Source organism: Schistocerca nitens, chromosome 9 (genome assembly GCF_023898315.1).
Source record: "Schistocerca nitens isolate TAMUIC-IGC-003100 chromosome 9, iqSchNite1.1, whole genome shotgun sequence".
In the NCBI taxonomy this organism is placed as follows: Eukaryota; Metazoa; Arthropoda; class Insecta; order Orthoptera; family Acrididae; genus Schistocerca; species Schistocerca nitens.
Genome location: NC_064622.1, coordinates 160,226,981 through 160,248,634, shown reverse-complemented (window position 1 = coordinate 160,248,634; position 21,654 = coordinate 160,226,981). Strand labels below are relative to the sequence as shown.

Here is a 21,654-nt window from a genome sequence, read left to right as displayed (position 1 = left end):
AAGTCAGCGCAATTGCCATTCTCTGATTTTACCGTCTAAACACGTTCGATCTATTAGCGATGAGACTAACTTTCAACACGCACGGGGGGGGGGGGGGGGGGGAGGAGTTTGAGGGTGCATTCGGGAGGAGGACGGTTGAAACTCGCGTCCGGTCATCCTGATTTATGTTTTCCGTGTCTTCCCTAAATCGTTTTAGGGAAATGCCGGGATAGTTCCTTGGAAAGTGCACGGCCGATTTGCTTCTCCATCATTCCCCAATCCGAGCTTGAGCTCCGTCTCTAACGACTTCGTTGTCGACAGGGCGTTAAACAGTAATCTCTCCTTCCGCCCCCTCCTCCTGAGTTCGGAGCAGCGCACTTAGTTTCAGCAGAAGCGCGAACATCCAAGCAACGCATGCGCCGTAACAATTAGGTACGCAACGCTTGCTCCGGCGGAGCCTTAAAATAAGAAAGTTCAGTATCTTTCCGTCGAACACACGTGAAAATGGCCGTGACAGTGATTTAACTGGCAACCGGCAGTTCGCTCGAAATGTCATTGAATAGAATCACTGTTATCTCCTGCTACACGATTTCACCGTTCCGTACAGTCAAAATTTTCGCTCAAAGTGTGTTGGAAACCAGGTATGTGAAATATCCCGGGCAGGGACCTTCGTAGCACCACGAACTACTGGTTCGTCGCTTGTCTTACAAAACTGTGTTGTCGACTGTCCTGCCACATATGTCATAGTTGTAATGAACGTTGACATAATCATGTGTGATAGGTACAGGGATAGAAATGAAACAGTGCAACGTCTCCTTGTCTCACCATCGTAGATTGTATATATATATATATATATATATATATATATATATATATATATTTGGCAAATAATTACTAGCTTCGAGCTATTACGCAGATCTCGTGTTCCACTGAAAAAATTACGTTTGCATGGTGACGCATGTAAACTCCATGTGGAGAGGAAGAGAATATTTTGTGGTCATCATCCGATATCTACGAAAAGCGAGCTACCACTGTACGAAATCATCAACTGCCGTACTGCTTATAAGGTTTCTGTAACGTTAGTCTTCTCACACCACTTTCTGGAATAGCGGGGAATATAGGTTCGCTTTGACGCGTCGAAAACTTAAGCAGAAGACTGACTCTGTTTCGCCATTCGTGACATATCTGGTTTAGTCCCCAACATTGGTCGCTCATTTATAGTTGCCAGTGCCCTCCGGATCATGCAAAAGCCATTACGAGCGCAGTATGCCGGTCACGCACAGTAGCCCAGACTGTAAATGGCTACCTTGCAAAGCGGAGAATCGCTACACCACATCTGAGCCAGACGTTGAGGCCCTGTTTTTCAGAAAAGTACTTCTTTTCTAAAGACGAGGGCTTCAGCGTAGGCTGCCGCAACGGGGAGACACAGCTTTCCAAGTGACTGCGGCGCAGGACGCCCGCCGGCCATTTGCTCTTTTCTGGCCACGTCGCTCTCGTCAACCAGGTACGCTGCTGTCGAGGCATGCGTTACACAGCGCTCTGTGGAGGTAAGTCATTACTTTAGAGGAAGAGCTTTCTCCTAAACAGTCACCAGAGCTGTCTTTCGATTAATTAAATTTGCACAACGATTTAAGAACAATGGCGGTACTAACAGCGAAACCTCCAGATGTCAGACACTCAGATCGATACCAAACGCCGGCCGCGGTGGTCTAGCGGTTCTGGCGCTGCAGTCCGGAACCGCGGGACTGCTACGGTCGCAGGTTCGAATCCTGCCTCGGGCATGGGTGTGTGTGATGTCCTTAGGTTAGTTAGGTTTAAGTAGTTCTAAGTTCTAGGGGACTTATGACCTAAGATGTTGAGTCCCATAGTGCTCAGAGCCATTTTTTTTTATACCAAACGCTGTATGCCGATAGTGTGTCAACCAAAACACCGGTTTAGTTCGTGCTTTGTGCTGTCGTCCAATAGAACATGCTGAAACGGTAATTAAAAGTAACATCAGAACTAAGCATACGGGAAAAGCATATCTGTGAATGATTGTGTTGTAGGTTTCGTGTGGGTGAGTTGGTAGTACAAGAAGTCATCGTACCAGAGGTTCTGTGTTCAAATCCCAAAGTCGACTTTTTTTTTACGTGTGAAACTGTTATATGGGAGAGCATTTTCCGGACATGTAAAAGGAGTTCTCGGAGTTTGTAGCAATGACCTTTTTCCAGTCTGCTTTCGCTTCGTTAAATGATAATTAATCGAAATCCTCAGCTGCCGGCAGGTGTTGTTGATATTCCTCAATGGGGACAGCTGAAAATGTGTGCCCCGACCGGGAATCGAACCCGGGATCTCCTGCTTACATGGCAGACGCTCTATACTTTTTTTGTCATTTTGTTCGTTCTTGATCGTTGCATTTGGTCGTTGCGGACGTCACATGATATCCGTTCACGTTCTTTATTGATCCTTCAGTCAGTTTTTTATTACAGAAGCTAACCAACTCTCTGCCTGAATACGCTGAGCTACCGTACCGGCGTCCATCTGAACCACCGAGGACACAGATGAATAGCGCCACTACAGGGACTAATCCCTTGCACGCTTCCCGTGAGACCCACATTCCCAACTGTCCACAATCTACATTCGTAATGTTCCTAATAGATATTTTCCCATCCACTCATTACTCGCGCCAACTAAGGTGACGATTCCCGTAAGAGTTCGGGCAATCTGTGCGCATTCGTACAGATGAAGGTCAATGGCCGGGTAGCCTTTAACTATATATCAAGATAGTAACTGTTCCCGAAAGAACACATACCATTGATGAACGTGCAGCTTCTCTAGAATAAATGATAATTAATCGAAACCCTCAGTTGCCGACAGGTCTTGTTGATATACCTCAATCTATCTATTAGGAACATTACGAATGTAGATTGTGGGCAGTTGGGAATGTGGGTCTCACGGAAAGCGTGCAAGGGATAAGTCCGTGCAGTCGCGCTATTGATCTGTGTCCTCGGTGGTTCAGATGGATACAGCGTCTGCCATGTATGCAGGAGATCCCGGGTTCGAGTCCCTGCAGCCACCCTATTCATCTGTGTCCTCGGTGGCTCAGATGGATAGAGCGTCTGCCGTTTAAGCAGGAGAGCCCGGGTTCGAGTCCCGGTCGACTCACACATTTTCAGCAGTCCCCACTGAGGTATATCAACAACACCTGTTGGTAGCTGAGTGTTTCGGTTAATTATCATTTATTATAGAGAAACTGCATGGTCATCAATGATATCTGTTCTTTCGGGAACAGTTACCATCTTCATATTTCGCTTCGTTAGTTGAAAGTAGCAAATCTGTAGAGTACATTTGTATACATAGGTGTGGTTGTCTGTCGGACATGTGCGACAGAACAGGCGCGACTCGTAATGGAGGAACTAGTGCACTTGTAATTTCATAGACTAAACATAAACATACGTAACAGTAGAATAAAGGAACAACTGCTTCACACGTGCGGAAGTATTAATAGACTCATATAACACTATCGCGCATAATACAGTAAAAATCTTGTCATCAATCGTATTTGAACTCAGGACAATCTAATGCTCTTCCAACTTCCCCACGGAAGCTATAGGTGTTAACTGCTCACAGTTATGGTTTTCTTGTGCTCCGTAGTTATGGTGTTACTTTTAATTCCCGTTTACACCCGTTCTGCTGGACAACAGCACATAGTATGAACTAAATCGGTGATTTGGTTGATACTCTATCGACGTACAACGTTTGGTACCTATCTGAGTGTCTCACATCTGGAGGTTTGGGCGTAAGTACAAACTTTCTGAAGAACGTGTCAAGTACTGTCGACAAGTAGCAAGTTTTTCACAGAAGTGTTGTTTCAAGCCAAACGTAGTATATCGCCAAACAACTTATAGCTTTGCTAGACCCAATGAAAAACAGTTTCACATCTGAATTTCAATTGATTCATAACAACGACGAACTACTTTCAGATAAAATTAAAATTTCTTACTTAAAATATCTAAGTTAAACACGAATTATGCGGATTCAAAAGGGTTAGGGGCTATACGTATGTCAATGAGACCAGAGAACTAATGGGGCTAAAAAAGGTAGTACAGAAATTTCGATTTCGGATACTCAAAACAGTGTACAGCAGAATTCGTGACACCTACAACATAAATTGGATGTCTACACACACAAAGTGAAAGGACAGGAAGCCTGAATCTGGTAGTTCTACAGCGTTGCTTGCACCAAACAAACATTTTATATCTTTCTTATAATTTCAGTTTTTAGCACAGCTCAAATGTCACAACAATTAAGAGCTTGCCCCAGTGGCATTCAAAATACAATTCGCAATTATATTTTGTAACAACCACCAATTGAAAAGCATTTCAGGAAAATTTTAAAATGCCGGAACATTTAATTCGCGCAATCCTTTCACTTCTCTAATCGGTAAGGAATTAAATGCTTAACATGGTAATTCCAAAAGGAACTGACAACAGATACATTATTTAAAGGTTTTGAAACAGAATTACAAGGAGCTGAAAATGAATGCTTTAGCCAAAGTAAATGGTTCAAATGGCTCTAAGCACAATGGGACTTATAATCTGAGGTCATCAGTCCCCTAGACTTAGAACTACTTGAAGCTAACGAACCTATGGACATCACACACATCCATGCCTGAGGCAGGATTCGAACCTGCGACGGTAGCACCAGCGCGGTTCCGCACTGAAGCGCCTAGAACCGCTCGGCCACAGAGGTCGGCCCCAAAGTACAGCACAGCACAGACCAGGCATCACACACTAGCTCACTTCAACTCAGACTCTAGGACACACATTAAAATCACATAACAAAAATACGTTACAGATTTCAGACGAGTCTTTGACGAAGGCAAAGTAAACATAAGGCAAGAGACCCACGAGTGCTTTAAAGTTAACGGACAATAATTGGAGAGACGAATGTTTTGTAACAGTTTCAACACATAAACGTTCAGATACACATACAAATTTAAAGAATCAAAATTTACACTTAGACGGGTAATGATGCAACTGGAACTGAGCAAAATATGAGCTCTTTTACAGTTGTCTTAAGAATGACGAGGGCGTGTTTCGATTACCGTGGAAGGTGGTCCATTTTAGAAACACAGACCAAAATAACGGTCACTAGAGAAAGCTATTTAAAGCCACAGGTGAGAACCCAAACCAAATTCCAGTGACGAGGGATTAGTAAAGGCTCAGGGGTTTTTGGGAACCGCATACAACAATCACACGCAAGAAAGATTCCAACGATTTATTTCAATCTGAGACCTGGGAGAAATAAGAAATTATGGCAGCAGAAACGCGAACTGTGCTGACTAAGGAGACCCAACTTGCACGAAGACAGAGGGAAGCAGCGGTTCCTCAAACGGCGTAGGTACGCTCTTCACGATGAACGATCGCCAACCACAACACGGCGATCGAGCTCCGTGTTCATCGAGCGACCCCTGTTAACATGAGGAACAGCCAGCGAGACAACATACAGCAGACGGTCGCATGTGCAAGTGTGCGCCTTAAAGAGCTGCAAGGCTGCTCCCCTGTAGGAAACGAAGAAAACCCTCACTAACTAACATGAACCAGAGAAGTTCAACGAGCGGCTCGAATCGATATAAGCATACACACGGATCACAAAGAGTATACATCAGATCTGAAACTCAGTACGTGAGCAAAACTTTAATTCTCAACAGAAATGGCGATATCTAAAACACCCTGAAAGATAAAAGAAGGATTAGGAGGAAAGCTTTTGCCCCAGAAGAAACGGGGGACAGATACAGACTGGAATCCCGTAAAACAAAAGATAAGTTATCAAACCTGGTAGTAGACATTACAAAACAAGTATTAAAATGTTATGGGCATAGTCAAAGACGCCCAAAAATGAGTCTTACACACAATGTTGTGACATATATAGGAAAATTAAACAATACATCATGTATGTAACAAGCTAAAGAAGACCTAAAGTGAGCACAGATATGAGTTTGGGAACTAGTAGACAATAATGTGTAAAGTCAAAACGTCAACAGTTGAGTAGTAGAACTAAGTTCTTAAAAACGAAAAACAGCTCACACAGAGAGAATGAGAGCCGCATGGAAGATAAGGAAAATGAATATAACGGCACAGCTTGGACCATAAGCAAATTGTAACAATAATGACAATGATAATAATAATATAACAATAACAATAGTAATAACAACAATACATATTCTAAGTTATGAATCAAAGTCTGAACGCTCGTCTTTATAAAGCAAGATAACTGATTAACGTTAATCTCAAAAACCTTAACTGCTGATATAACAATCACGAAATAAATCCATGGAAAACGAAATGGATACAGAAAAATTACACACATATGTATAAGAATAACAGAATATGCAGCTTTCATAACATTGAAACTGGATTATAATCATCATCAGTTATACGACATCAATCGGAGGACAGAGGCCTCCTCTAGAATCTTCCGTGTCCAGTCACTTTAATATGACCACCTGTAAAAAGCCTGAATAACCATCTTCTGCCGCTCGGACTGCTGCAAGACATGCAGGAATGAGAATGAAGTAGAAGGTACCTACGCGGATGTTGACCCACGCCGACTTCAGCGCCTTGGTCGGCTGCGCTAGGTTTCTCGGTTGAGGGTCCATGGCACGAACAATAGACTCGAGATGGTCCCACAGATTCTCGATGGGGTTTATATTCGGGAGGTTTGGTGAGCAGGGGATTGCGCTAAACCCATTCTGGTGCTCTTGAATCCACACACGTACACTGCAAGCCGGGTGACACATTACATTCTCCTACGGTAGATGTCACTGTGCCGACGGAAAACAAAATGCGTGTACAGGTGGACATGGTCCATAATGATAGATACATATTTGTTTTGATTCAATGTGTCTTCCAAAATGACAAGATCGTCCCACGGAATGCCATGAAAACATTCCCCAAACCATAACGCTTCCATCTCCGGCCTGCACCCTTTCGACTATTGTTGCAGGGTGTTTCCTCTCAGACGTTTCACGCTGAAGGAGCATAAGACGTGGTACATCTGAAAATTCCACATGTGGATGTCCAGTTGCTATGTTGGATTGCAAATTTCACCCTTCTTCACTGATGAACAGCAGTCAGCATGGGTACATGAAACAGGCGCCTGCTATGGAGGCCCATGCGTAGCAACATTCGTTAAACGGTCATTAATGTGGCACTGTTGCTCGCCCCTTGGTTCATCTGGGCGATTAGTTGCTCAACAGTTGCACGTCTGTTCGTCAGTGCCCATCTCTGCAACCCCAGCCATCTATGGCCCGTGGTTGACCGCAACTGCGACGGCGCCGATTCTGGATAGCGCCATTCTGTCGTGCAAGGGAGACTTGAACCATGTGCATGCCGACATGATCCGTTTCAGAAATGCCTCCACAGCTCGTCCGAAATCCATGGCCTCTTGGACGTAAGATAAATTACTCTGTTTCCGATTTACAACAGTGACTGCACTGTTTCCAGCGTCTCCCCGACACCCTTTATATACCTTCCACTGTCTCCTGCCGTTCGTGGGTGGTTATTGTACGATGATGTCAAACGTACGCGGTTGTCACCTTAATGTGACTTGTCTCTGTACATTTATACTACCAGCGCATGATTTCTAACATCATCTCCCATCTCAGGCTTTTCGTATCTCTAGAAAATAAACAAAAAAATCTCTTAGTCTGTCTATTACCGACTCCCCTGGCAACATGTTCAGCTCCATTTGGATTTTCCTTTCAAACGTAACTACGTCATCCAGTCACGTCTGTTCCATTAGCCGTTTTTTTTTTTTTGTTTTCCTTTCATAATACATCTCAAAATGCATCCTTTCATTACTTCCTCGCTAATCCTTAGTTTGTGAATCGCTTTCTTATTGAAAATCCATGTATCATTGCCGTGAACCGGGCTGGTAACATACACCTTTCTTTTTCTTTTCGTTACCTTACATTTGAATATTCGTTTTGAAAACTCAATTTAGATTATCAAAAGTAATCTAAGCAATTTTTCTCTCCTGTTTACTTCTTCTGTCACCAATCCAATCGTTTTCTTCGCTGTTCTAAGCATAAAACTCCTTCCTTGGTTCTATGACGTCATTATCACTTTGTGTCACTATGTTTTTAATGTGCTGATCATAAATTACTCCAAAAGGGATTGATTATATATTACATTATACGGAAATAGCTGTCCGTAGGGTGACGTGTTTTGACACTCGTTCATTCCTTTTCCTCTTTTAGAAAGGCGTACAAGCAGATATTTTCTGCAAAGTGTACTGTCATATTTTCTCTCTAGCATCAATCTCTGCTGTGATGAAATTTTAAAACAGTAAATTACCATTTAATCTTCGTCCTTGTCAACTTGAATTGTCAGGAATGATAGTGATTGTTTGAACGCAACATACGTGTATGTTTAGCTGACACCAATGAAGACTGCAGTGTAAACACCATAAACAGTTGTTCGCAGATTTCAGTCCACTGCTGGATACAGGGCTCCTCCATGTATATTCCCATTGTCTTCGATTTTGCGCCACCGTGTTCCAGCCACCAACTGCACGTCATCAAGCCATCTCTTCTGGATTCTTCCAGTGCCTGCCTGGAGGTGTCATGGTTTCCAGTGGACATTTCTAGCGGTCCACCTGCTGTAACCTTTTTGAACTACGTGTCCGACCCACTACCACGTCAGTCTTATAATTCCCTCTAGCACTTCTGTTATTCTGTTCTCCCTTGAATGACAGAATCCTATCCCTGAGGCTGCTTCCTAGCATCTGGCGCTCTGTGGCTTGTTGTGTGCGGTTTAGTTTACGAGATCTTCCATTTATCGGAATCAGTTTCCAGATCGTTGGTTATAACTGACAATACGGACATGGTACACACTTTAGCCTTCAAGTTATTTGAGAATCCTTGTTTATCAAGATGAATCTTCCATAATGCTGTCCAGTCCCTGTTTTTCGAGAAATTTCTGAATTTTGATAGTTTCTCCACAGTTTAATCTTGTGTCCAAGGCAGATGTATTCATCAACAGCTTTTACAGACTGGTTTCCTACTGTAACTAGTTGTTTTTCTGGGCACAGAATTTTTGTTTTACTGGTGTTCAAATCCAAGCAAGTCTCTGCAGAAATAAGATATAGCTCTAGGATTACATTGTGTAGTCCTTTCAGATATTCACTTCCGGTCAGAATACCATCGGCAAAGTGCAAATGGTTCAGATATGAGTCACTGATTTAGATATGAGCCACTGATTTGTGTTCCTCTGTTAATCCAGTCTGTTGAACTGAATACGTCTTACAATGCAAGGATGAACAGTTTAGAAGTCTCGATAACATGTTTCTATATTCAGCAAACCTTCTGAGTACATAATTTGCCGAATACACAAGATTTTGATCAAGATTTGGTTTTTGGTGACTTTCGGTACATGTTAGACGTTTTTCTCGATAAACGAGATGGTCAGCTGAAATAGTAATTTGTAATATTCTAATAGTATGACGTTCTGTTTTGTTCCGAATTACTTACACACCTCTCCTATTTAAGGGAACCCCATCGTGAGCGTATTTCCTGTGATTGACAATACCATCGTTATTGCATGTCTCAAAAACTATTTATTCAAATCAAAGCAAATTAGAAAGGTCGTAAGCTGTCACATCTTCTTCAAAGTATATTATTTTCACGACAGTAGCATCATTATTACAGCAGAAAGTCACAGAAAAGTAAGTGACCTATAACAGTGGCATTTAAAAAGAAATCATATCGAAATATTTGTCACACATGTCAGTTGACGGCTGTAATTATAGTACAATTCAATGCAAGTGATTTAACAAATATCTATACCAAGTTTCGCTAACGGAGATGCAGTAGCTTCAGAAAAAATAGTACATGAAGCTAAAAATTTCTTACTTTTAGGAAAATACATTTAACTTTTTGAGACCGTATGTTCACCCTACATAAAAAGTTATGTCACCAGATCCATAGCTGTCATCGTTGTTTGTTTTCTGCATACTCCAGCTTATGTCTGCAGGCCCTCTTGGAATTCTGACATCTATTTTCATCCGTAGGGTGCTGATCCTCACCAGGTCAATTGACAGAAGTGTTTTCTTTCCTTTCTCTACATGTTCGATGCCCACATCACTGAAAAGTTTCAGCTTGCTGGCCGACCCGCCATTTAAAATAAGCGCTGCATCCATGACACCAGTTTTTAGAGCTTTGAAGCCCACAAATATTGTTTTGGGAAAGTATTTCACGCAAATTTAGTGAAACTTTCATTGAAATTTTGAATTTACGCATAGATGCATTTAGCAAGTAACATTTAGCTAGCTATGTCCCAAGAGGTAGGTTTTATAACACTTTGCTATTGACAGTGATAAAAGGTGATTGTGTCCATGTACTGTACATCGCCAGTTGTACGAACTGTCTGATAGTTGCACTGTATCTCAGGCTTCTTTGGACAACGAGAATGTCAGAGTTTGTCATTTTTAGCAGTTCTGTGAAAGAAGATTGTCCAAACAGTTTTTCTCATTTCTTCTAAAATGTTACTGTTTATGCATATTATACTTCGTATATTTACGATCTATAGAGATAAAACATGAGTATAAACACAGTAAGATTACTTCTAGAAATCAAGCGTCTCCTTCAAACCATTACGAAGAGTAAAACATAAACAGAACGCTTATTTGGTGTTCAACTGTTACCTACTCTTGTTTAGCACTAGGGTGACAACTTTAAGAGCAGTCGTCAAACAATAAATAGAGTAAAGACAGAGATAGCATGCTGCACCCGGGAGAAAAACAGCTGAAGTGACAGAAGGGAGAGTACCGTAGTTTAGAAAATGCTCTCTCTTTCCTATCAGTATAAGTCAAACATACAATAATCATACACATTCTCGTCCAGGGAGAACTGGAGTATAACTTAACACAATTAAAAAAAAATTCCGTATTATGACGGATTTTCACTTACTGGTTCCCTTAAGACAATGCTATGTGATATACATGTAACTAATTACAACGTAATTAAACCTTAGCTGTTACTGAACGACTAAATACTTACACTCTAGATATTATATAACAAAACAACTGAAGTAAATAACGTTTAATTTTCAGAATTTACAAGAATTTCTTGATAGTGCAACGGATGGTGCGATACTGTTCAGCCTGGGCTCCAACATCAAAAGCTCTCAGATGCCTGACGAGAAGCGGGCGGCTTTTCTGACAGCCTTCTCCCAACTCAAGCAGAGAGTTCTGTGGAAGTGGGAAACCGAAGACCTCCCGGGGAAGCCAGAGAACTTAAAAGTGTCCAAGTGGTTGCCGCAGTCAGATATACTGGGTAAGTGTGAAAAGCTACTATCACGTTATTTATTTAACCTGTGAGTGCATAGCAAGATGTGGCTCTCGTACTGATTCGCTAAAAATATTCCATTTTGTATGACATTTTAACCATGAATTGAAAACAACGAGACCTGACTACTGTTAATGAAATATGATGTAGTAAGTAAACTATCATACCGGAATAGAACATACAAAGTGTAATAAAATGTTTTGGCCAGACTTTCAGGAGACATTCCTCACATGTAGCGGAAGAAAATACATTAAGTGGACATGGATCCGGAAACTCTTTATTTCCATGCTAGAGAACAGTGGCACTTCCTTTCCCAGCAGGAAGAACTAAAAGAGCCTTATCTTCCCTCAATGACCGAATGGCCTTCCTTTCACTGGAAGAAATGTTACTCTGCTGTGGCGGTGCACGACGGAGATGATGAGAAACTTCCTGTCTAATTTCCTGTGACACATCTTCAGGAAAGCGAACAACAGCCTGCTAAATAGCGCTAATAAAATCAATAGTAGGCAGGTTCCCAGGTGTAGGAAGAGAGTTCATACCTTTCTCCAAAACCGACAAAGTAGCATCATCCAGTTACTTGTCAGTTAAATTAATAACAGTCCGAAGAGTAGTAATGTCATCGGATGTCGATGGTTGTTGGCAAAGTCGAAGAAATTTCGAAGATTGTTTCTTAATAGTGTTCTTCTGCGTAGAATCCGAATACGCCCACGAAGCTTCTTCAACCCACTTCCAGGATGCGGGAGACAGACGAGAAGAAAGTTCTAAATGCAAGAAATACAAGTCTTTGCGTATCAGATCCAACTGTTGACATGTGAAACGAATTCTCTACTAACGTTACACGAGCACGTTTCTTGATCCTTTTTGCCATTGTAGTATCAATAAAATGAGAAAATTTAGCAAATTTTGGAACAATACCTTCATCACGGTATCTCAATAAAAAATACAAGTGAACTCAGCAACTTCACTTTCTTCTTGCGAAATTTATCAAACTTCTTAACAAGAATGATCATCTCCTCCCCGTAGAGGTTTCTGATGTAATCCCGTAGATTTTCCCGGTGTGTTACATGATCATGTTCTTCACAGGTATGCCGCCGGATATAATCGTCTTCAATACACTATATTTCGGCGATCCATCTGGCCGCCATCTTAAGGTGCGATCGCTGAGACACATTGACGCCGGGACCGAATGAACATCAGGAACGGTGGCTCCTGGGATTGTGTACTCAACGAATCCGTCGAAATACGATTATCCGATGATATTATTAACAGGGATAGAGGTTTTCCTTCAAGCAAGATACGGAACCCTATTTTATCTGATTAAAACTACATCGGTCTGGTTTTCGACCCTCCACATTTTAATCTGCTATTTATCACTTTCGCCAGTTTCCACCGCCGGCGGCGCTGTAATTGTTTGCTTCGCAGGGGGCAGCTCTTCCGCTTCTAGCGCAGGCGCACTGGCCTGGACCCGTGGTATAAAGGAGCCGCCGTCTCTGATGTTCATTCAGTTCTGACGTGATCGTGTCTCAGCGATCGCACCTGAAGATGGCGGCTAGATCGATCGCCGTAATACCGTGTATTGAAGATGATTATATCCGGTAGCATACCTTTGAAGGACATAATCATAGTTTCTGGTTTAATGGAAAGCCTATCTTCGTTCCTGCGAAAACATAATTTGCAAAACTCGGATGTAGCACCTCGCATGCTTCTATGTGCGACAGCGACAAATTGTTCAGGTGAGAGAAGCTTTTCTTGTTTATAATGGGTAAAAACTTTTCTTAAATCTATCATAAGCTAAGAAAAGCAAAACAGCTTAGCTCTTTTGTGCACAGAGTGAGAACTAATGTGCAAAATTTCGTACGACAATGTAACTGATGAATATATTGTTTATAAACTGTAAGTAAGCCAATAAAAATCATTTAGTTACGCTTACCGTGCGTACATTCTTGTGTAAGTAGTTTTAATGGATACCGTACTCCGCCTTAATAGTAGTACATGGTTGAGCTTTTATTAGCTCAGAAATATACCCAAAAAATTATTTCTTGTGTAATCTGAACTAAGTCGATGGCTTGTAAACAAAATAATCTAAGAAGTGACACACCGATGCCCTAGTTTACAAACATACTATTTACGGGGTAAAGGTGTTGTAATTAGGACAATACTGCCAAACCATAAAGTTATAATTTCATTGAAAAAAAAATTGTTAATTGATATGATCGTGAAGTAGGGTATCGAATTGTAGAGGCCGATAGGGGTCGCCAAATCTGAATAACCTACAGGTGAGAAATATGTAAATCCACCACTGGTTATGATACTAGGAAGACAGTTTACAAGTGTTCGCTCTTATGTAATAACAATGTTTTCTTCCACATAGATTATGTTCACCATAACTAATTCATGGTGGAGTGTCAGTGTGTATTACGTTAGGCAAAATTTTTTATATGGGGCCACGATTGTTTTGCGACCTAACAGTCACCTGCTTTAAATTCCAGCTCACAAAAGCATGAAGCTGTTCATCACGCACGGTGGACTCGGCAGCACACTGGAGGCCGTGCATCACGGGGTGCCCCTGATTGGAGTCCCCGTGTTCGCCGATCAGGACAGCAACATGATCAGGGCGGAGCAGCACGGCTACGCCTTGAGGCTTCAGTTCAGCAACATCACGACTGACACACTTCTGTGGGCGATCACGGAAGTACTTGATAATCCCAGGTAAGGAGGCGTCCGATGCTATTCATGTGAAACGGGAATGTTCGTGAAATTTGCAAGGCAGTGTGTAGCCAGCCCCGTTAACATTAGATACTGCTCCAAGATCACAGATTATCTCAGCCCATAGGTTCCCGTTGATTCTCTAGAGGTTCCTTCTGATCATCAGCGCACACAGATTCTCGTCTGGCCAAATACGATTTTTGCGCGAATTCACCCTTGTCCGCCGCGAGCGGACGTGCATTCGTCGGCGAATTGTACGGAAGTCGGGAAGTATGGCTGAAGGGTGTAGTGCTGAAAATGCCGTTACACAAAGTGTACATTTTGCGAGTGGTTGTCCAGTAGTGCTACCTGGATATTGACTTCCCATGTCAATAAGACGTGCGTCCAGTTGTGCATTATTTGGCGAGTGCTGACTGATACATCCTCTTAGAAATGTCTTAACATGCTTTCCTTAAAGGGAAGTGGTGGGGCCGAGCGTTGACGACAGTCAACTGATTAGATATCTCCTCGTAGCCGCCAGAAATGCAGAGTAATTGATCCCGTGTTCAGGAATTAAATTTCTCAGTACCATTCAGTATGGCTGTACATACAGTAAAATGTGATAAGCAGAGAAAACACACAAATCAGGCGGAAAATATTTCATCTGTCTGGTACCTCTCAGTTTTCTCACAATTTATGCGAATCTCGAATGCAGCAGAAAGTTTCATAACAGTGACGCAGTTCTGCTGTTGCCATCTACATTTCCTCACGCACGCAGTTTTCCGCTCACTTTGATACTCGTGCAGTGGTCGTAACGTTGTCAACAACGTTACTGCTCTGGTAAACAACGCTACAACCCAGTTATTAAGACGTGAGAGGACTGTGGAAAGACGAAGCACATGCGCAAGGAGCGTATTAGAAGCAATCTGTAGAATGACGTAGTTGACTGATGCGGATACCAAACAAGATGATTGGACGCTATTCTTCTCAAACTTTGACGCATCATTTCGCCCAAATTATGCAACTACACACTGGAGTTTCCTCTCGAAAAATCTAGTTTGTCGTCCCACGCAACATACTAACCATTGTCGGAATAGTTCCCACGCTGTTCAATAAGAAATGATAGCGTACGTGAAAAATCCAATGTCAGAATTACACAACAGTAACTTTGGAAATTCAACACGTATAAATCTGGAATATTTATCTTCTTATGAACTGTATTGGCGTTCGACTAGCTGTAGCTTTTAGAGGACGCTGTTTCCAAATTGCTACTCAGCTATATCCAACACATGATCCACCGCAGAGATCAATGTGAAAGCTTGTGTTCGAAGAATATTTTCCACATGACTGGATATTGTCTTGCAGAGTTACCTGAAAATCTAGTTCTCTACAAGCTCAATAATACACATCTTGTTCATTTTAGCGAGCTTGCTGCGTTTCCGTGACTTCCAGAGAGAATTCCATTATGTGAGCTTACGGTATACTGGACGAGACTGAAAAGTGGAATTATGATTTCCAAGCGGACAAGTAGCCATGACGTTCTTAACGGAATGAAATGGTCGGATTGAAAAATAACTTCCAAATTACTCCAAAGGCGTTCAATAAACTGAGTGAACCCAAATTCTATCGACAAAATTTCAAAAGTTGTTCATAAGAGTTTTCGTTCCGGGCACCTGTGGTCTCCAGTGGCTTGTTACGGAGTGATCTTTTAATAATGATTTACTCGGTTTGTTATCCCTATTAGCTTTGTTCCTGCAAAAATATTTTCAGAATAATCGAAAAGCTTGTCACCCACTTGCCCTAAACAACACAAAAGATATTTCTGCGTCCCTTAAACTACGGTCAAACAGACATAGCTACGCTGTACAGGCACGTGGATCGGAATATTTAACGAGCGTGTGCCGCGTCCCTATATCTGACGTGGCTGTGCCTGTTTTCCTCTCGGTGGTTACGTTTTTCTCGCTGCAACCACCAGCTACATATAAAATCCTGTAACTGCTTTATGCTATACCATACAACTTATATATATATATATATATATATATATATATATATATATATATATATATATATATATATATATGCCGGATGATCAAAAAGTCAGTATAAATTTGAAAACTGAATAAACTACGGTATAATGTGGATAGAGAGGTACAAATTGACACACATGCTTGGAATGACGTGGGGGTTTATTAGAACCAAAAAATACAAACGTTCAAAAATGTCCGACAGATGGCGCTTCATCTGATCAGAATTGCAATAATTAGCATAACAAAGTAAGACAAAGCAAATATTATGTTCTTTACAGGAAGTGTTCAATGTGTCCACGATCATTCCTCAACAATAGGTGTAGTCGAGGAATAATGTAGTGAACAGCACTGTAAAGCATGTCCGGAGTTACGGTGAGGCACTGGCGTCGGATGTTGTCTTTCAGCATCCCTAGAGATGTCGGTCGATCACGATACACTTGCGACTTCAGGTAACCCCAAAGCCAATAAACGCACGGACTGAGGTATGGGGACCTGGGAGGCCAAGCATGACGAAAGTGGCGGCTGAGCACACGATCATCAGCAAACGACGTGCGCAAGAGATCTTTCACGCGTCTAGCAATATTTTGTTTTTTTTTGGTTCTAACAAAATCCCATGTCATTCCAAGCATGTGAGCCAATTTTTACTTCTCTATTTACATTATTCCGTGGTTTATTAAGTTTTCAAATTTATACTGACTTTTTGATCACCCTGTATATATATTATACAGCTTTATGCTATACTCTACAACTATAGGTTAGGGAGGCAAACACGTAATGAGGAGCACAAGTATCTAGCAACGTCCCGTGAATGTTCTACCAGGAAACATGTAAAGATATGCTACATTGTTCAAAATATGTGTTAATAATGCAACAATGACAAAGTGTAAAAAATACTTCAGCCTCACAGATCTATCTGTAATACCTTTCGTTAAGGACTTACTGTCAGTTAACGAGCTGCATGTTCCATATATCATTTTAACTACTTTTTTTTTTATCGAAATGATGTGGCATGAGTCAGCTTACAGGATAAGTACACATGATCAGTTTTAACGTTAATGAACATACCATCTTTCTACTCTTCTCCTGTAACTACGCTTGAGATCTAATCTTTTAACAGTCGCTCTATATTTAAATAAAAACTCATCCATCGAATTGAAGGAATTCTCCAGGAGAAATGATTTTAGGTTAGATTTAAAAATTTGCTTTGTGAGCTGTCAGACATTTTAAGTGACAGGGCAAATAATGAAAAATTTTTGTTGCTGCGTATTGAACTCCTTCCTGAGCCACAGGCTGTTTTAATAATGAGTAACAAATGTCATTTTCCCTCTAGTGCTGTAGGTGAGGACATCACTGTTATTCTGAAACTGTGATAGACTGTTGTGACGCAATCCATTATCGAATATATATATTCGCTAATGGATTGCGTCACAACAATCTATCATAGTTTCAGAATAACAGTGATGTCCATACCTACAACACTAGAGGGAAAATTACATTTGTTACTCATTATTAAAACTGCCTGTGCCTCACAAAGGAATATATTCCCTAATGGATTGCGTGGAGAACAGAGGTTTTCTTAGTACTTTAAAATGAACAAGAGTCTCGACCACGAGACACGTTTATTTTCGTGGTTGCCAGTTTCTGTCAGTTACTGACCATCTTCATGGGTCATACCATGTTGGTAGGCGGTGGCGGTCAACGGAGCAGGCGTTTCGAACTGCACGAACGTCAACTGATCAAGTGCCCGCAATCAGCATTTGACATTCGTGGAGTTCTTAATGCCTGCTCCGTTCGCCGCCACCGCCCACCAACATGGTATGAGGTCTGAAGATGGCCAGCAACTGACTGAAACCGGTAACCACGAAAACAAACTTTCTTGCAGTCTATAGTACTTATATTCTTTTATGGTTTGATCGTGGTTTCGCCACGTGTTGAAGACATTCACCACAGCGCTCTTCGAACAGCCGACAAGTCGCTGAGTTTCCGAAATGCTCATGCCAATCGTCTGGGCTTATCACAATCTGCATTCTGTCAAACTCAGATAGATCACGCATCTTCCCTATTCTGCACATGGGCAGCACGATGACTGATACTACATGCACAGTGCTTGTGTCTGACTAGCAGTCATTCCTCGCCAGGTGACGCTGCTATCGCCTGGACGGATTTATATCTATAAGTAGGTTGGTGATAATAATGTTATGGCTGATCAGTATATATTGAACAGGAAAATATATAGAGCTGGAGGGGAGGGTGTCCAGCTATTTTCATCAGTTCTGACGTTTGTAAGAAATGTGTGGAGCTACAGTTTGTTCCAGCAACCATGCGAAATAATACAGGACTCACAATTTACAGCATAAAAACCTACGGTATACAGCACAGAAAATCAGCCAGTACCTACTCAGCATACCCCAACGTCTCGCCACATCTGCTGATTCCTAATGGTGTATTAGTTTCGGAACTTTCGTGGCTGCATCAAGCATTTACCTAAGTTCATAGCCTGGAATGTTCTCCCAGCAGTAAACAGCCTGAGTTGTCCCAAATCATACAGCCGACGACTGATAACGCCAGTGATCAGACTCAATACTGCGACCACTCCTTCCTTTTTAATTCGGGAAGGGCATATTCTACCCCTCAGATGATGTATAACCTCTCCCCTTTAAGCGTGACGACAATATTCTTATGAGTTGATAAGGTCCGGGAAATTCTCTCCTAGTTTGTGTTATAGACAGCTCTCTGTGGTCCAAGCCCACTGGTTACGTGACTATTCCCTCGTCCCGCTGCTCGCTACATGTTAGCCCTGATTCAACAACCTGCATCTTATCTGCCGCGGGTAGACACTACTGATAGCTGCCTACCACTGGCTAAGTTGAAGAAATGGATAAGCGTTAATATTGTACATGTCAGATGTAAATACACTACTGGACATTAAAATTGCTACACCACGAAGGTGACGTGCTACAGACGCGAAATTTAGCCGACAGGAAGATGATGCTGTGATATGGAAATGATTAGCTTTTCAGAACATTCACACAAGGTTGGCGCCGGTGGCGACACCTACAACGTGCTGACATGAGGAAAGTTTCCAACCGATTTTTCATACACAAACAGCAGTTGACCGGCGTTGCCTGGTGAAACGTTGCTGTGATGCCTCATGTAATGAGAAGAAATGCGTACCAGCACGTTTCCGACTTTGATAAAGGTCGGATTGTAGCCTATCGCGAGTGCGGTTTATCGTATCGCGACATTGCTGCTCGTGTTGGTCGAGATCCAATGACTGTTAGCAGAATATGAAATCGTTGGGTTCAGGAGGGTAATGCGGAACGCCGTGCTGGATCCCAACGGCCTCGTATCACTAGCAGTCGAGATGACAGGCATCTTATCCGCATGGCTGTAACGGATCGTGCAGTCACGTCTCGATCCCTGGGGACGTTTGCAAGACAACAACCACCTGCGACGTTTGCAAGACAACAACCATCTGCACGAACAGTTCGACGGCGTTTGCAGCAGCATGGAATATCAACTCGGAGACCATGGCTGCGGTTACCCTGGACGTTTCATCACAGGAGCGCCTGCGATGGTGTACTCGACAACGAACCTGGGTGCACGAATGACAGAATTTTTTCGGTTGAATCCAAGTTCTGTTTACAGCATCATGACGGTCGCATCCGTGTTTGGCGACATCGCGGTGAACGCACATTTTTGGAAGCGTGAATTCGCCATCGCCATACTGGCATATCACCCGGCGTGATGGTATGAGGTGCCATTGGCTACACGTCTCGGTCACCTCTTGTTCGCACTGACGGCACTTTGAACAGAGGACGTTACATTTCAGATGTGTTACGACCCGTGGCTCTACCCTTCATTCGATCCCTGCGGAACCCTACATTTCAGCAGGATAATGCACGACCGCATATTTCAGGTCTTGTACGGGCCTTTCTGGATACAGAAAATGTTCGACTGCTGCCCTGGCCAGCACATTCGCCAGATCTGTCACGAATTGCAAACGTGTGATCAATGGTGTGCGAGCAACTGGCTCGTCACAATACGCCATTCACTACTCTTGATGTACTGTGGTATCGTGTTGAAGCTACATGGACAGCTGTACCTGTACACGCCATCCAAGCTCTGTTTGACTCAATGCCCAGGCGTATCAAGGCAGTTATTACGGCCAGAAGTGGTTGTTCCGGATACTGATTTCTCAGGATCTACGCACCCAGATTGCGTGAAAATGTAATCACATGTCAGTTCTAGTATATTTGTCCAATGAATACCCACTGATCATCTGCATTTCTTCTTGGTGTAGCAATTTTAATGGCCAGTAGTGCGCATACGAAATAAACTAGCTACAAACGGCGAGACGGCAGGTACCGGCAGCAGGCGCAGCAGCTGTCGCGCGTGTTCCACGACCGGCCCCGCGCGCCGCTCGACGAGGCGGTCTTCTGGACGGAGTACGTGGTGCGCCACGGCGGCGCCCCCCACCTGCGCCCTCCGGCGCTCCACCTGCCCTGGTACCAGCTCTGGCTGCTCGACGTGGTCGCCGCCCTGGTGGCGGCCGCCGTAGCGGTGCTCGCACTACTGGCTCTGGCTGTCAAGGCTGCCGCCGACAGGTTATCGAGCAAAAGGCTGGCAGCGGCTCCCCGCAGAGCCACCATCGTGGGTTCAAAGAAGCACATGTGACAACTTCTGTGGTGTATTGCCTTTTTACAATAAAAGTGTCACAAAACATACTGTTTGTACCTAGCAGTCCTATTACTTTTTTCTCCTTTATTGTATTACATCCCGTCGCCCCGTGTGAGCAGAATGGTGGGCTGGCAGTAGCAATTCAGTCCATCCGCTCTTCTGCCAGTAGACATCAGTCTCTAGCATAGACGCAAAACAAAAGCACGGCGATATAGCTATTACGAATTTAAAAGCATAGTAAAAGGTCATGATAATGCAAGTAACTTACTGAACGGTGAATTTACTTTGAAAACTTTTTCTTAAGAATTTACTTTATTTACTAGCGATTCATCAAGAACATTAGCACATTTAATCACACTATGTGAGCGTGGAAGTAGTTGCCAGGGAGTAACTGATGAAATCAAAGCGAAATTGCTTTTAACAAATGGGAATTTTATTCCTAAAAACTTTTGTTTTAAGAAACAGATTTAAAATTATAAGCAGAAAGCACCCTCTAAATATAAAGTTACAATTTATTCAGGCGCAGAAAGAAACAAATTTTTGACTGTATGAGCTTTCGGGCGGAGAACCTTGCCGCTCCATTTTGACACGGCAGTGCCGGCCGCGGTGGTCTCGCGGTTCTAGGCGCTCAGTCCGGAGCTGCGCGACTGCTACGGTCGTAGGTTCGAACCCTGCCTCGGGCATGGATGTGTGTGATGTCCTTAGGTTAGTTAGGTTTAAGTAGTTCTAGGTTCTAGGGGACTGATGACCACTGATGTTAAGTCCCATAGCGCTCAGAGCCATTTGATTTGACACTGCAGTAGTCACGACCGCTCACAACAACCTCTGAAAGACTATACAGGTGCAAATCTGCAACACATCATATTACCTTAAAGTAACAGTTTTAACAATTCACGCTAGCACACAAACTATGTACCCCGTAGGAAGGATGTAAATGGTAGAAAACACTAA

The 21,654-nt window shown here is 42.7% G+C and overlaps 1 protein-coding gene across 1 annotated transcript in view; it reads left to right on the top strand.

Annotated features, from left to right (window-relative positions):
• LOC126204069 (UDP-glycosyltransferase UGT5-like) overlaps window positions 1–20,700 on the top strand; it is a 251,477-nt gene extending 230,777 nt beyond the window's left edge. Inside the window, exons 4-6 of the mRNA XM_049938490.1 lie at window positions 11,074–11,296; window positions 13,798–14,017; window positions 20,388–20,700. Coding sequence (XP_049794447.1) covers window positions 11,074–11,296; window positions 13,798–14,017; window positions 20,388–20,700 — 756 coding nt within the window. The remainder of the gene's footprint in view (window positions 1–11,073; window positions 11,297–13,797; window positions 14,018–20,387) is intronic.
• The last annotated feature ends 954 nt before the right edge of the window (window positions 20,701–21,654 follow it).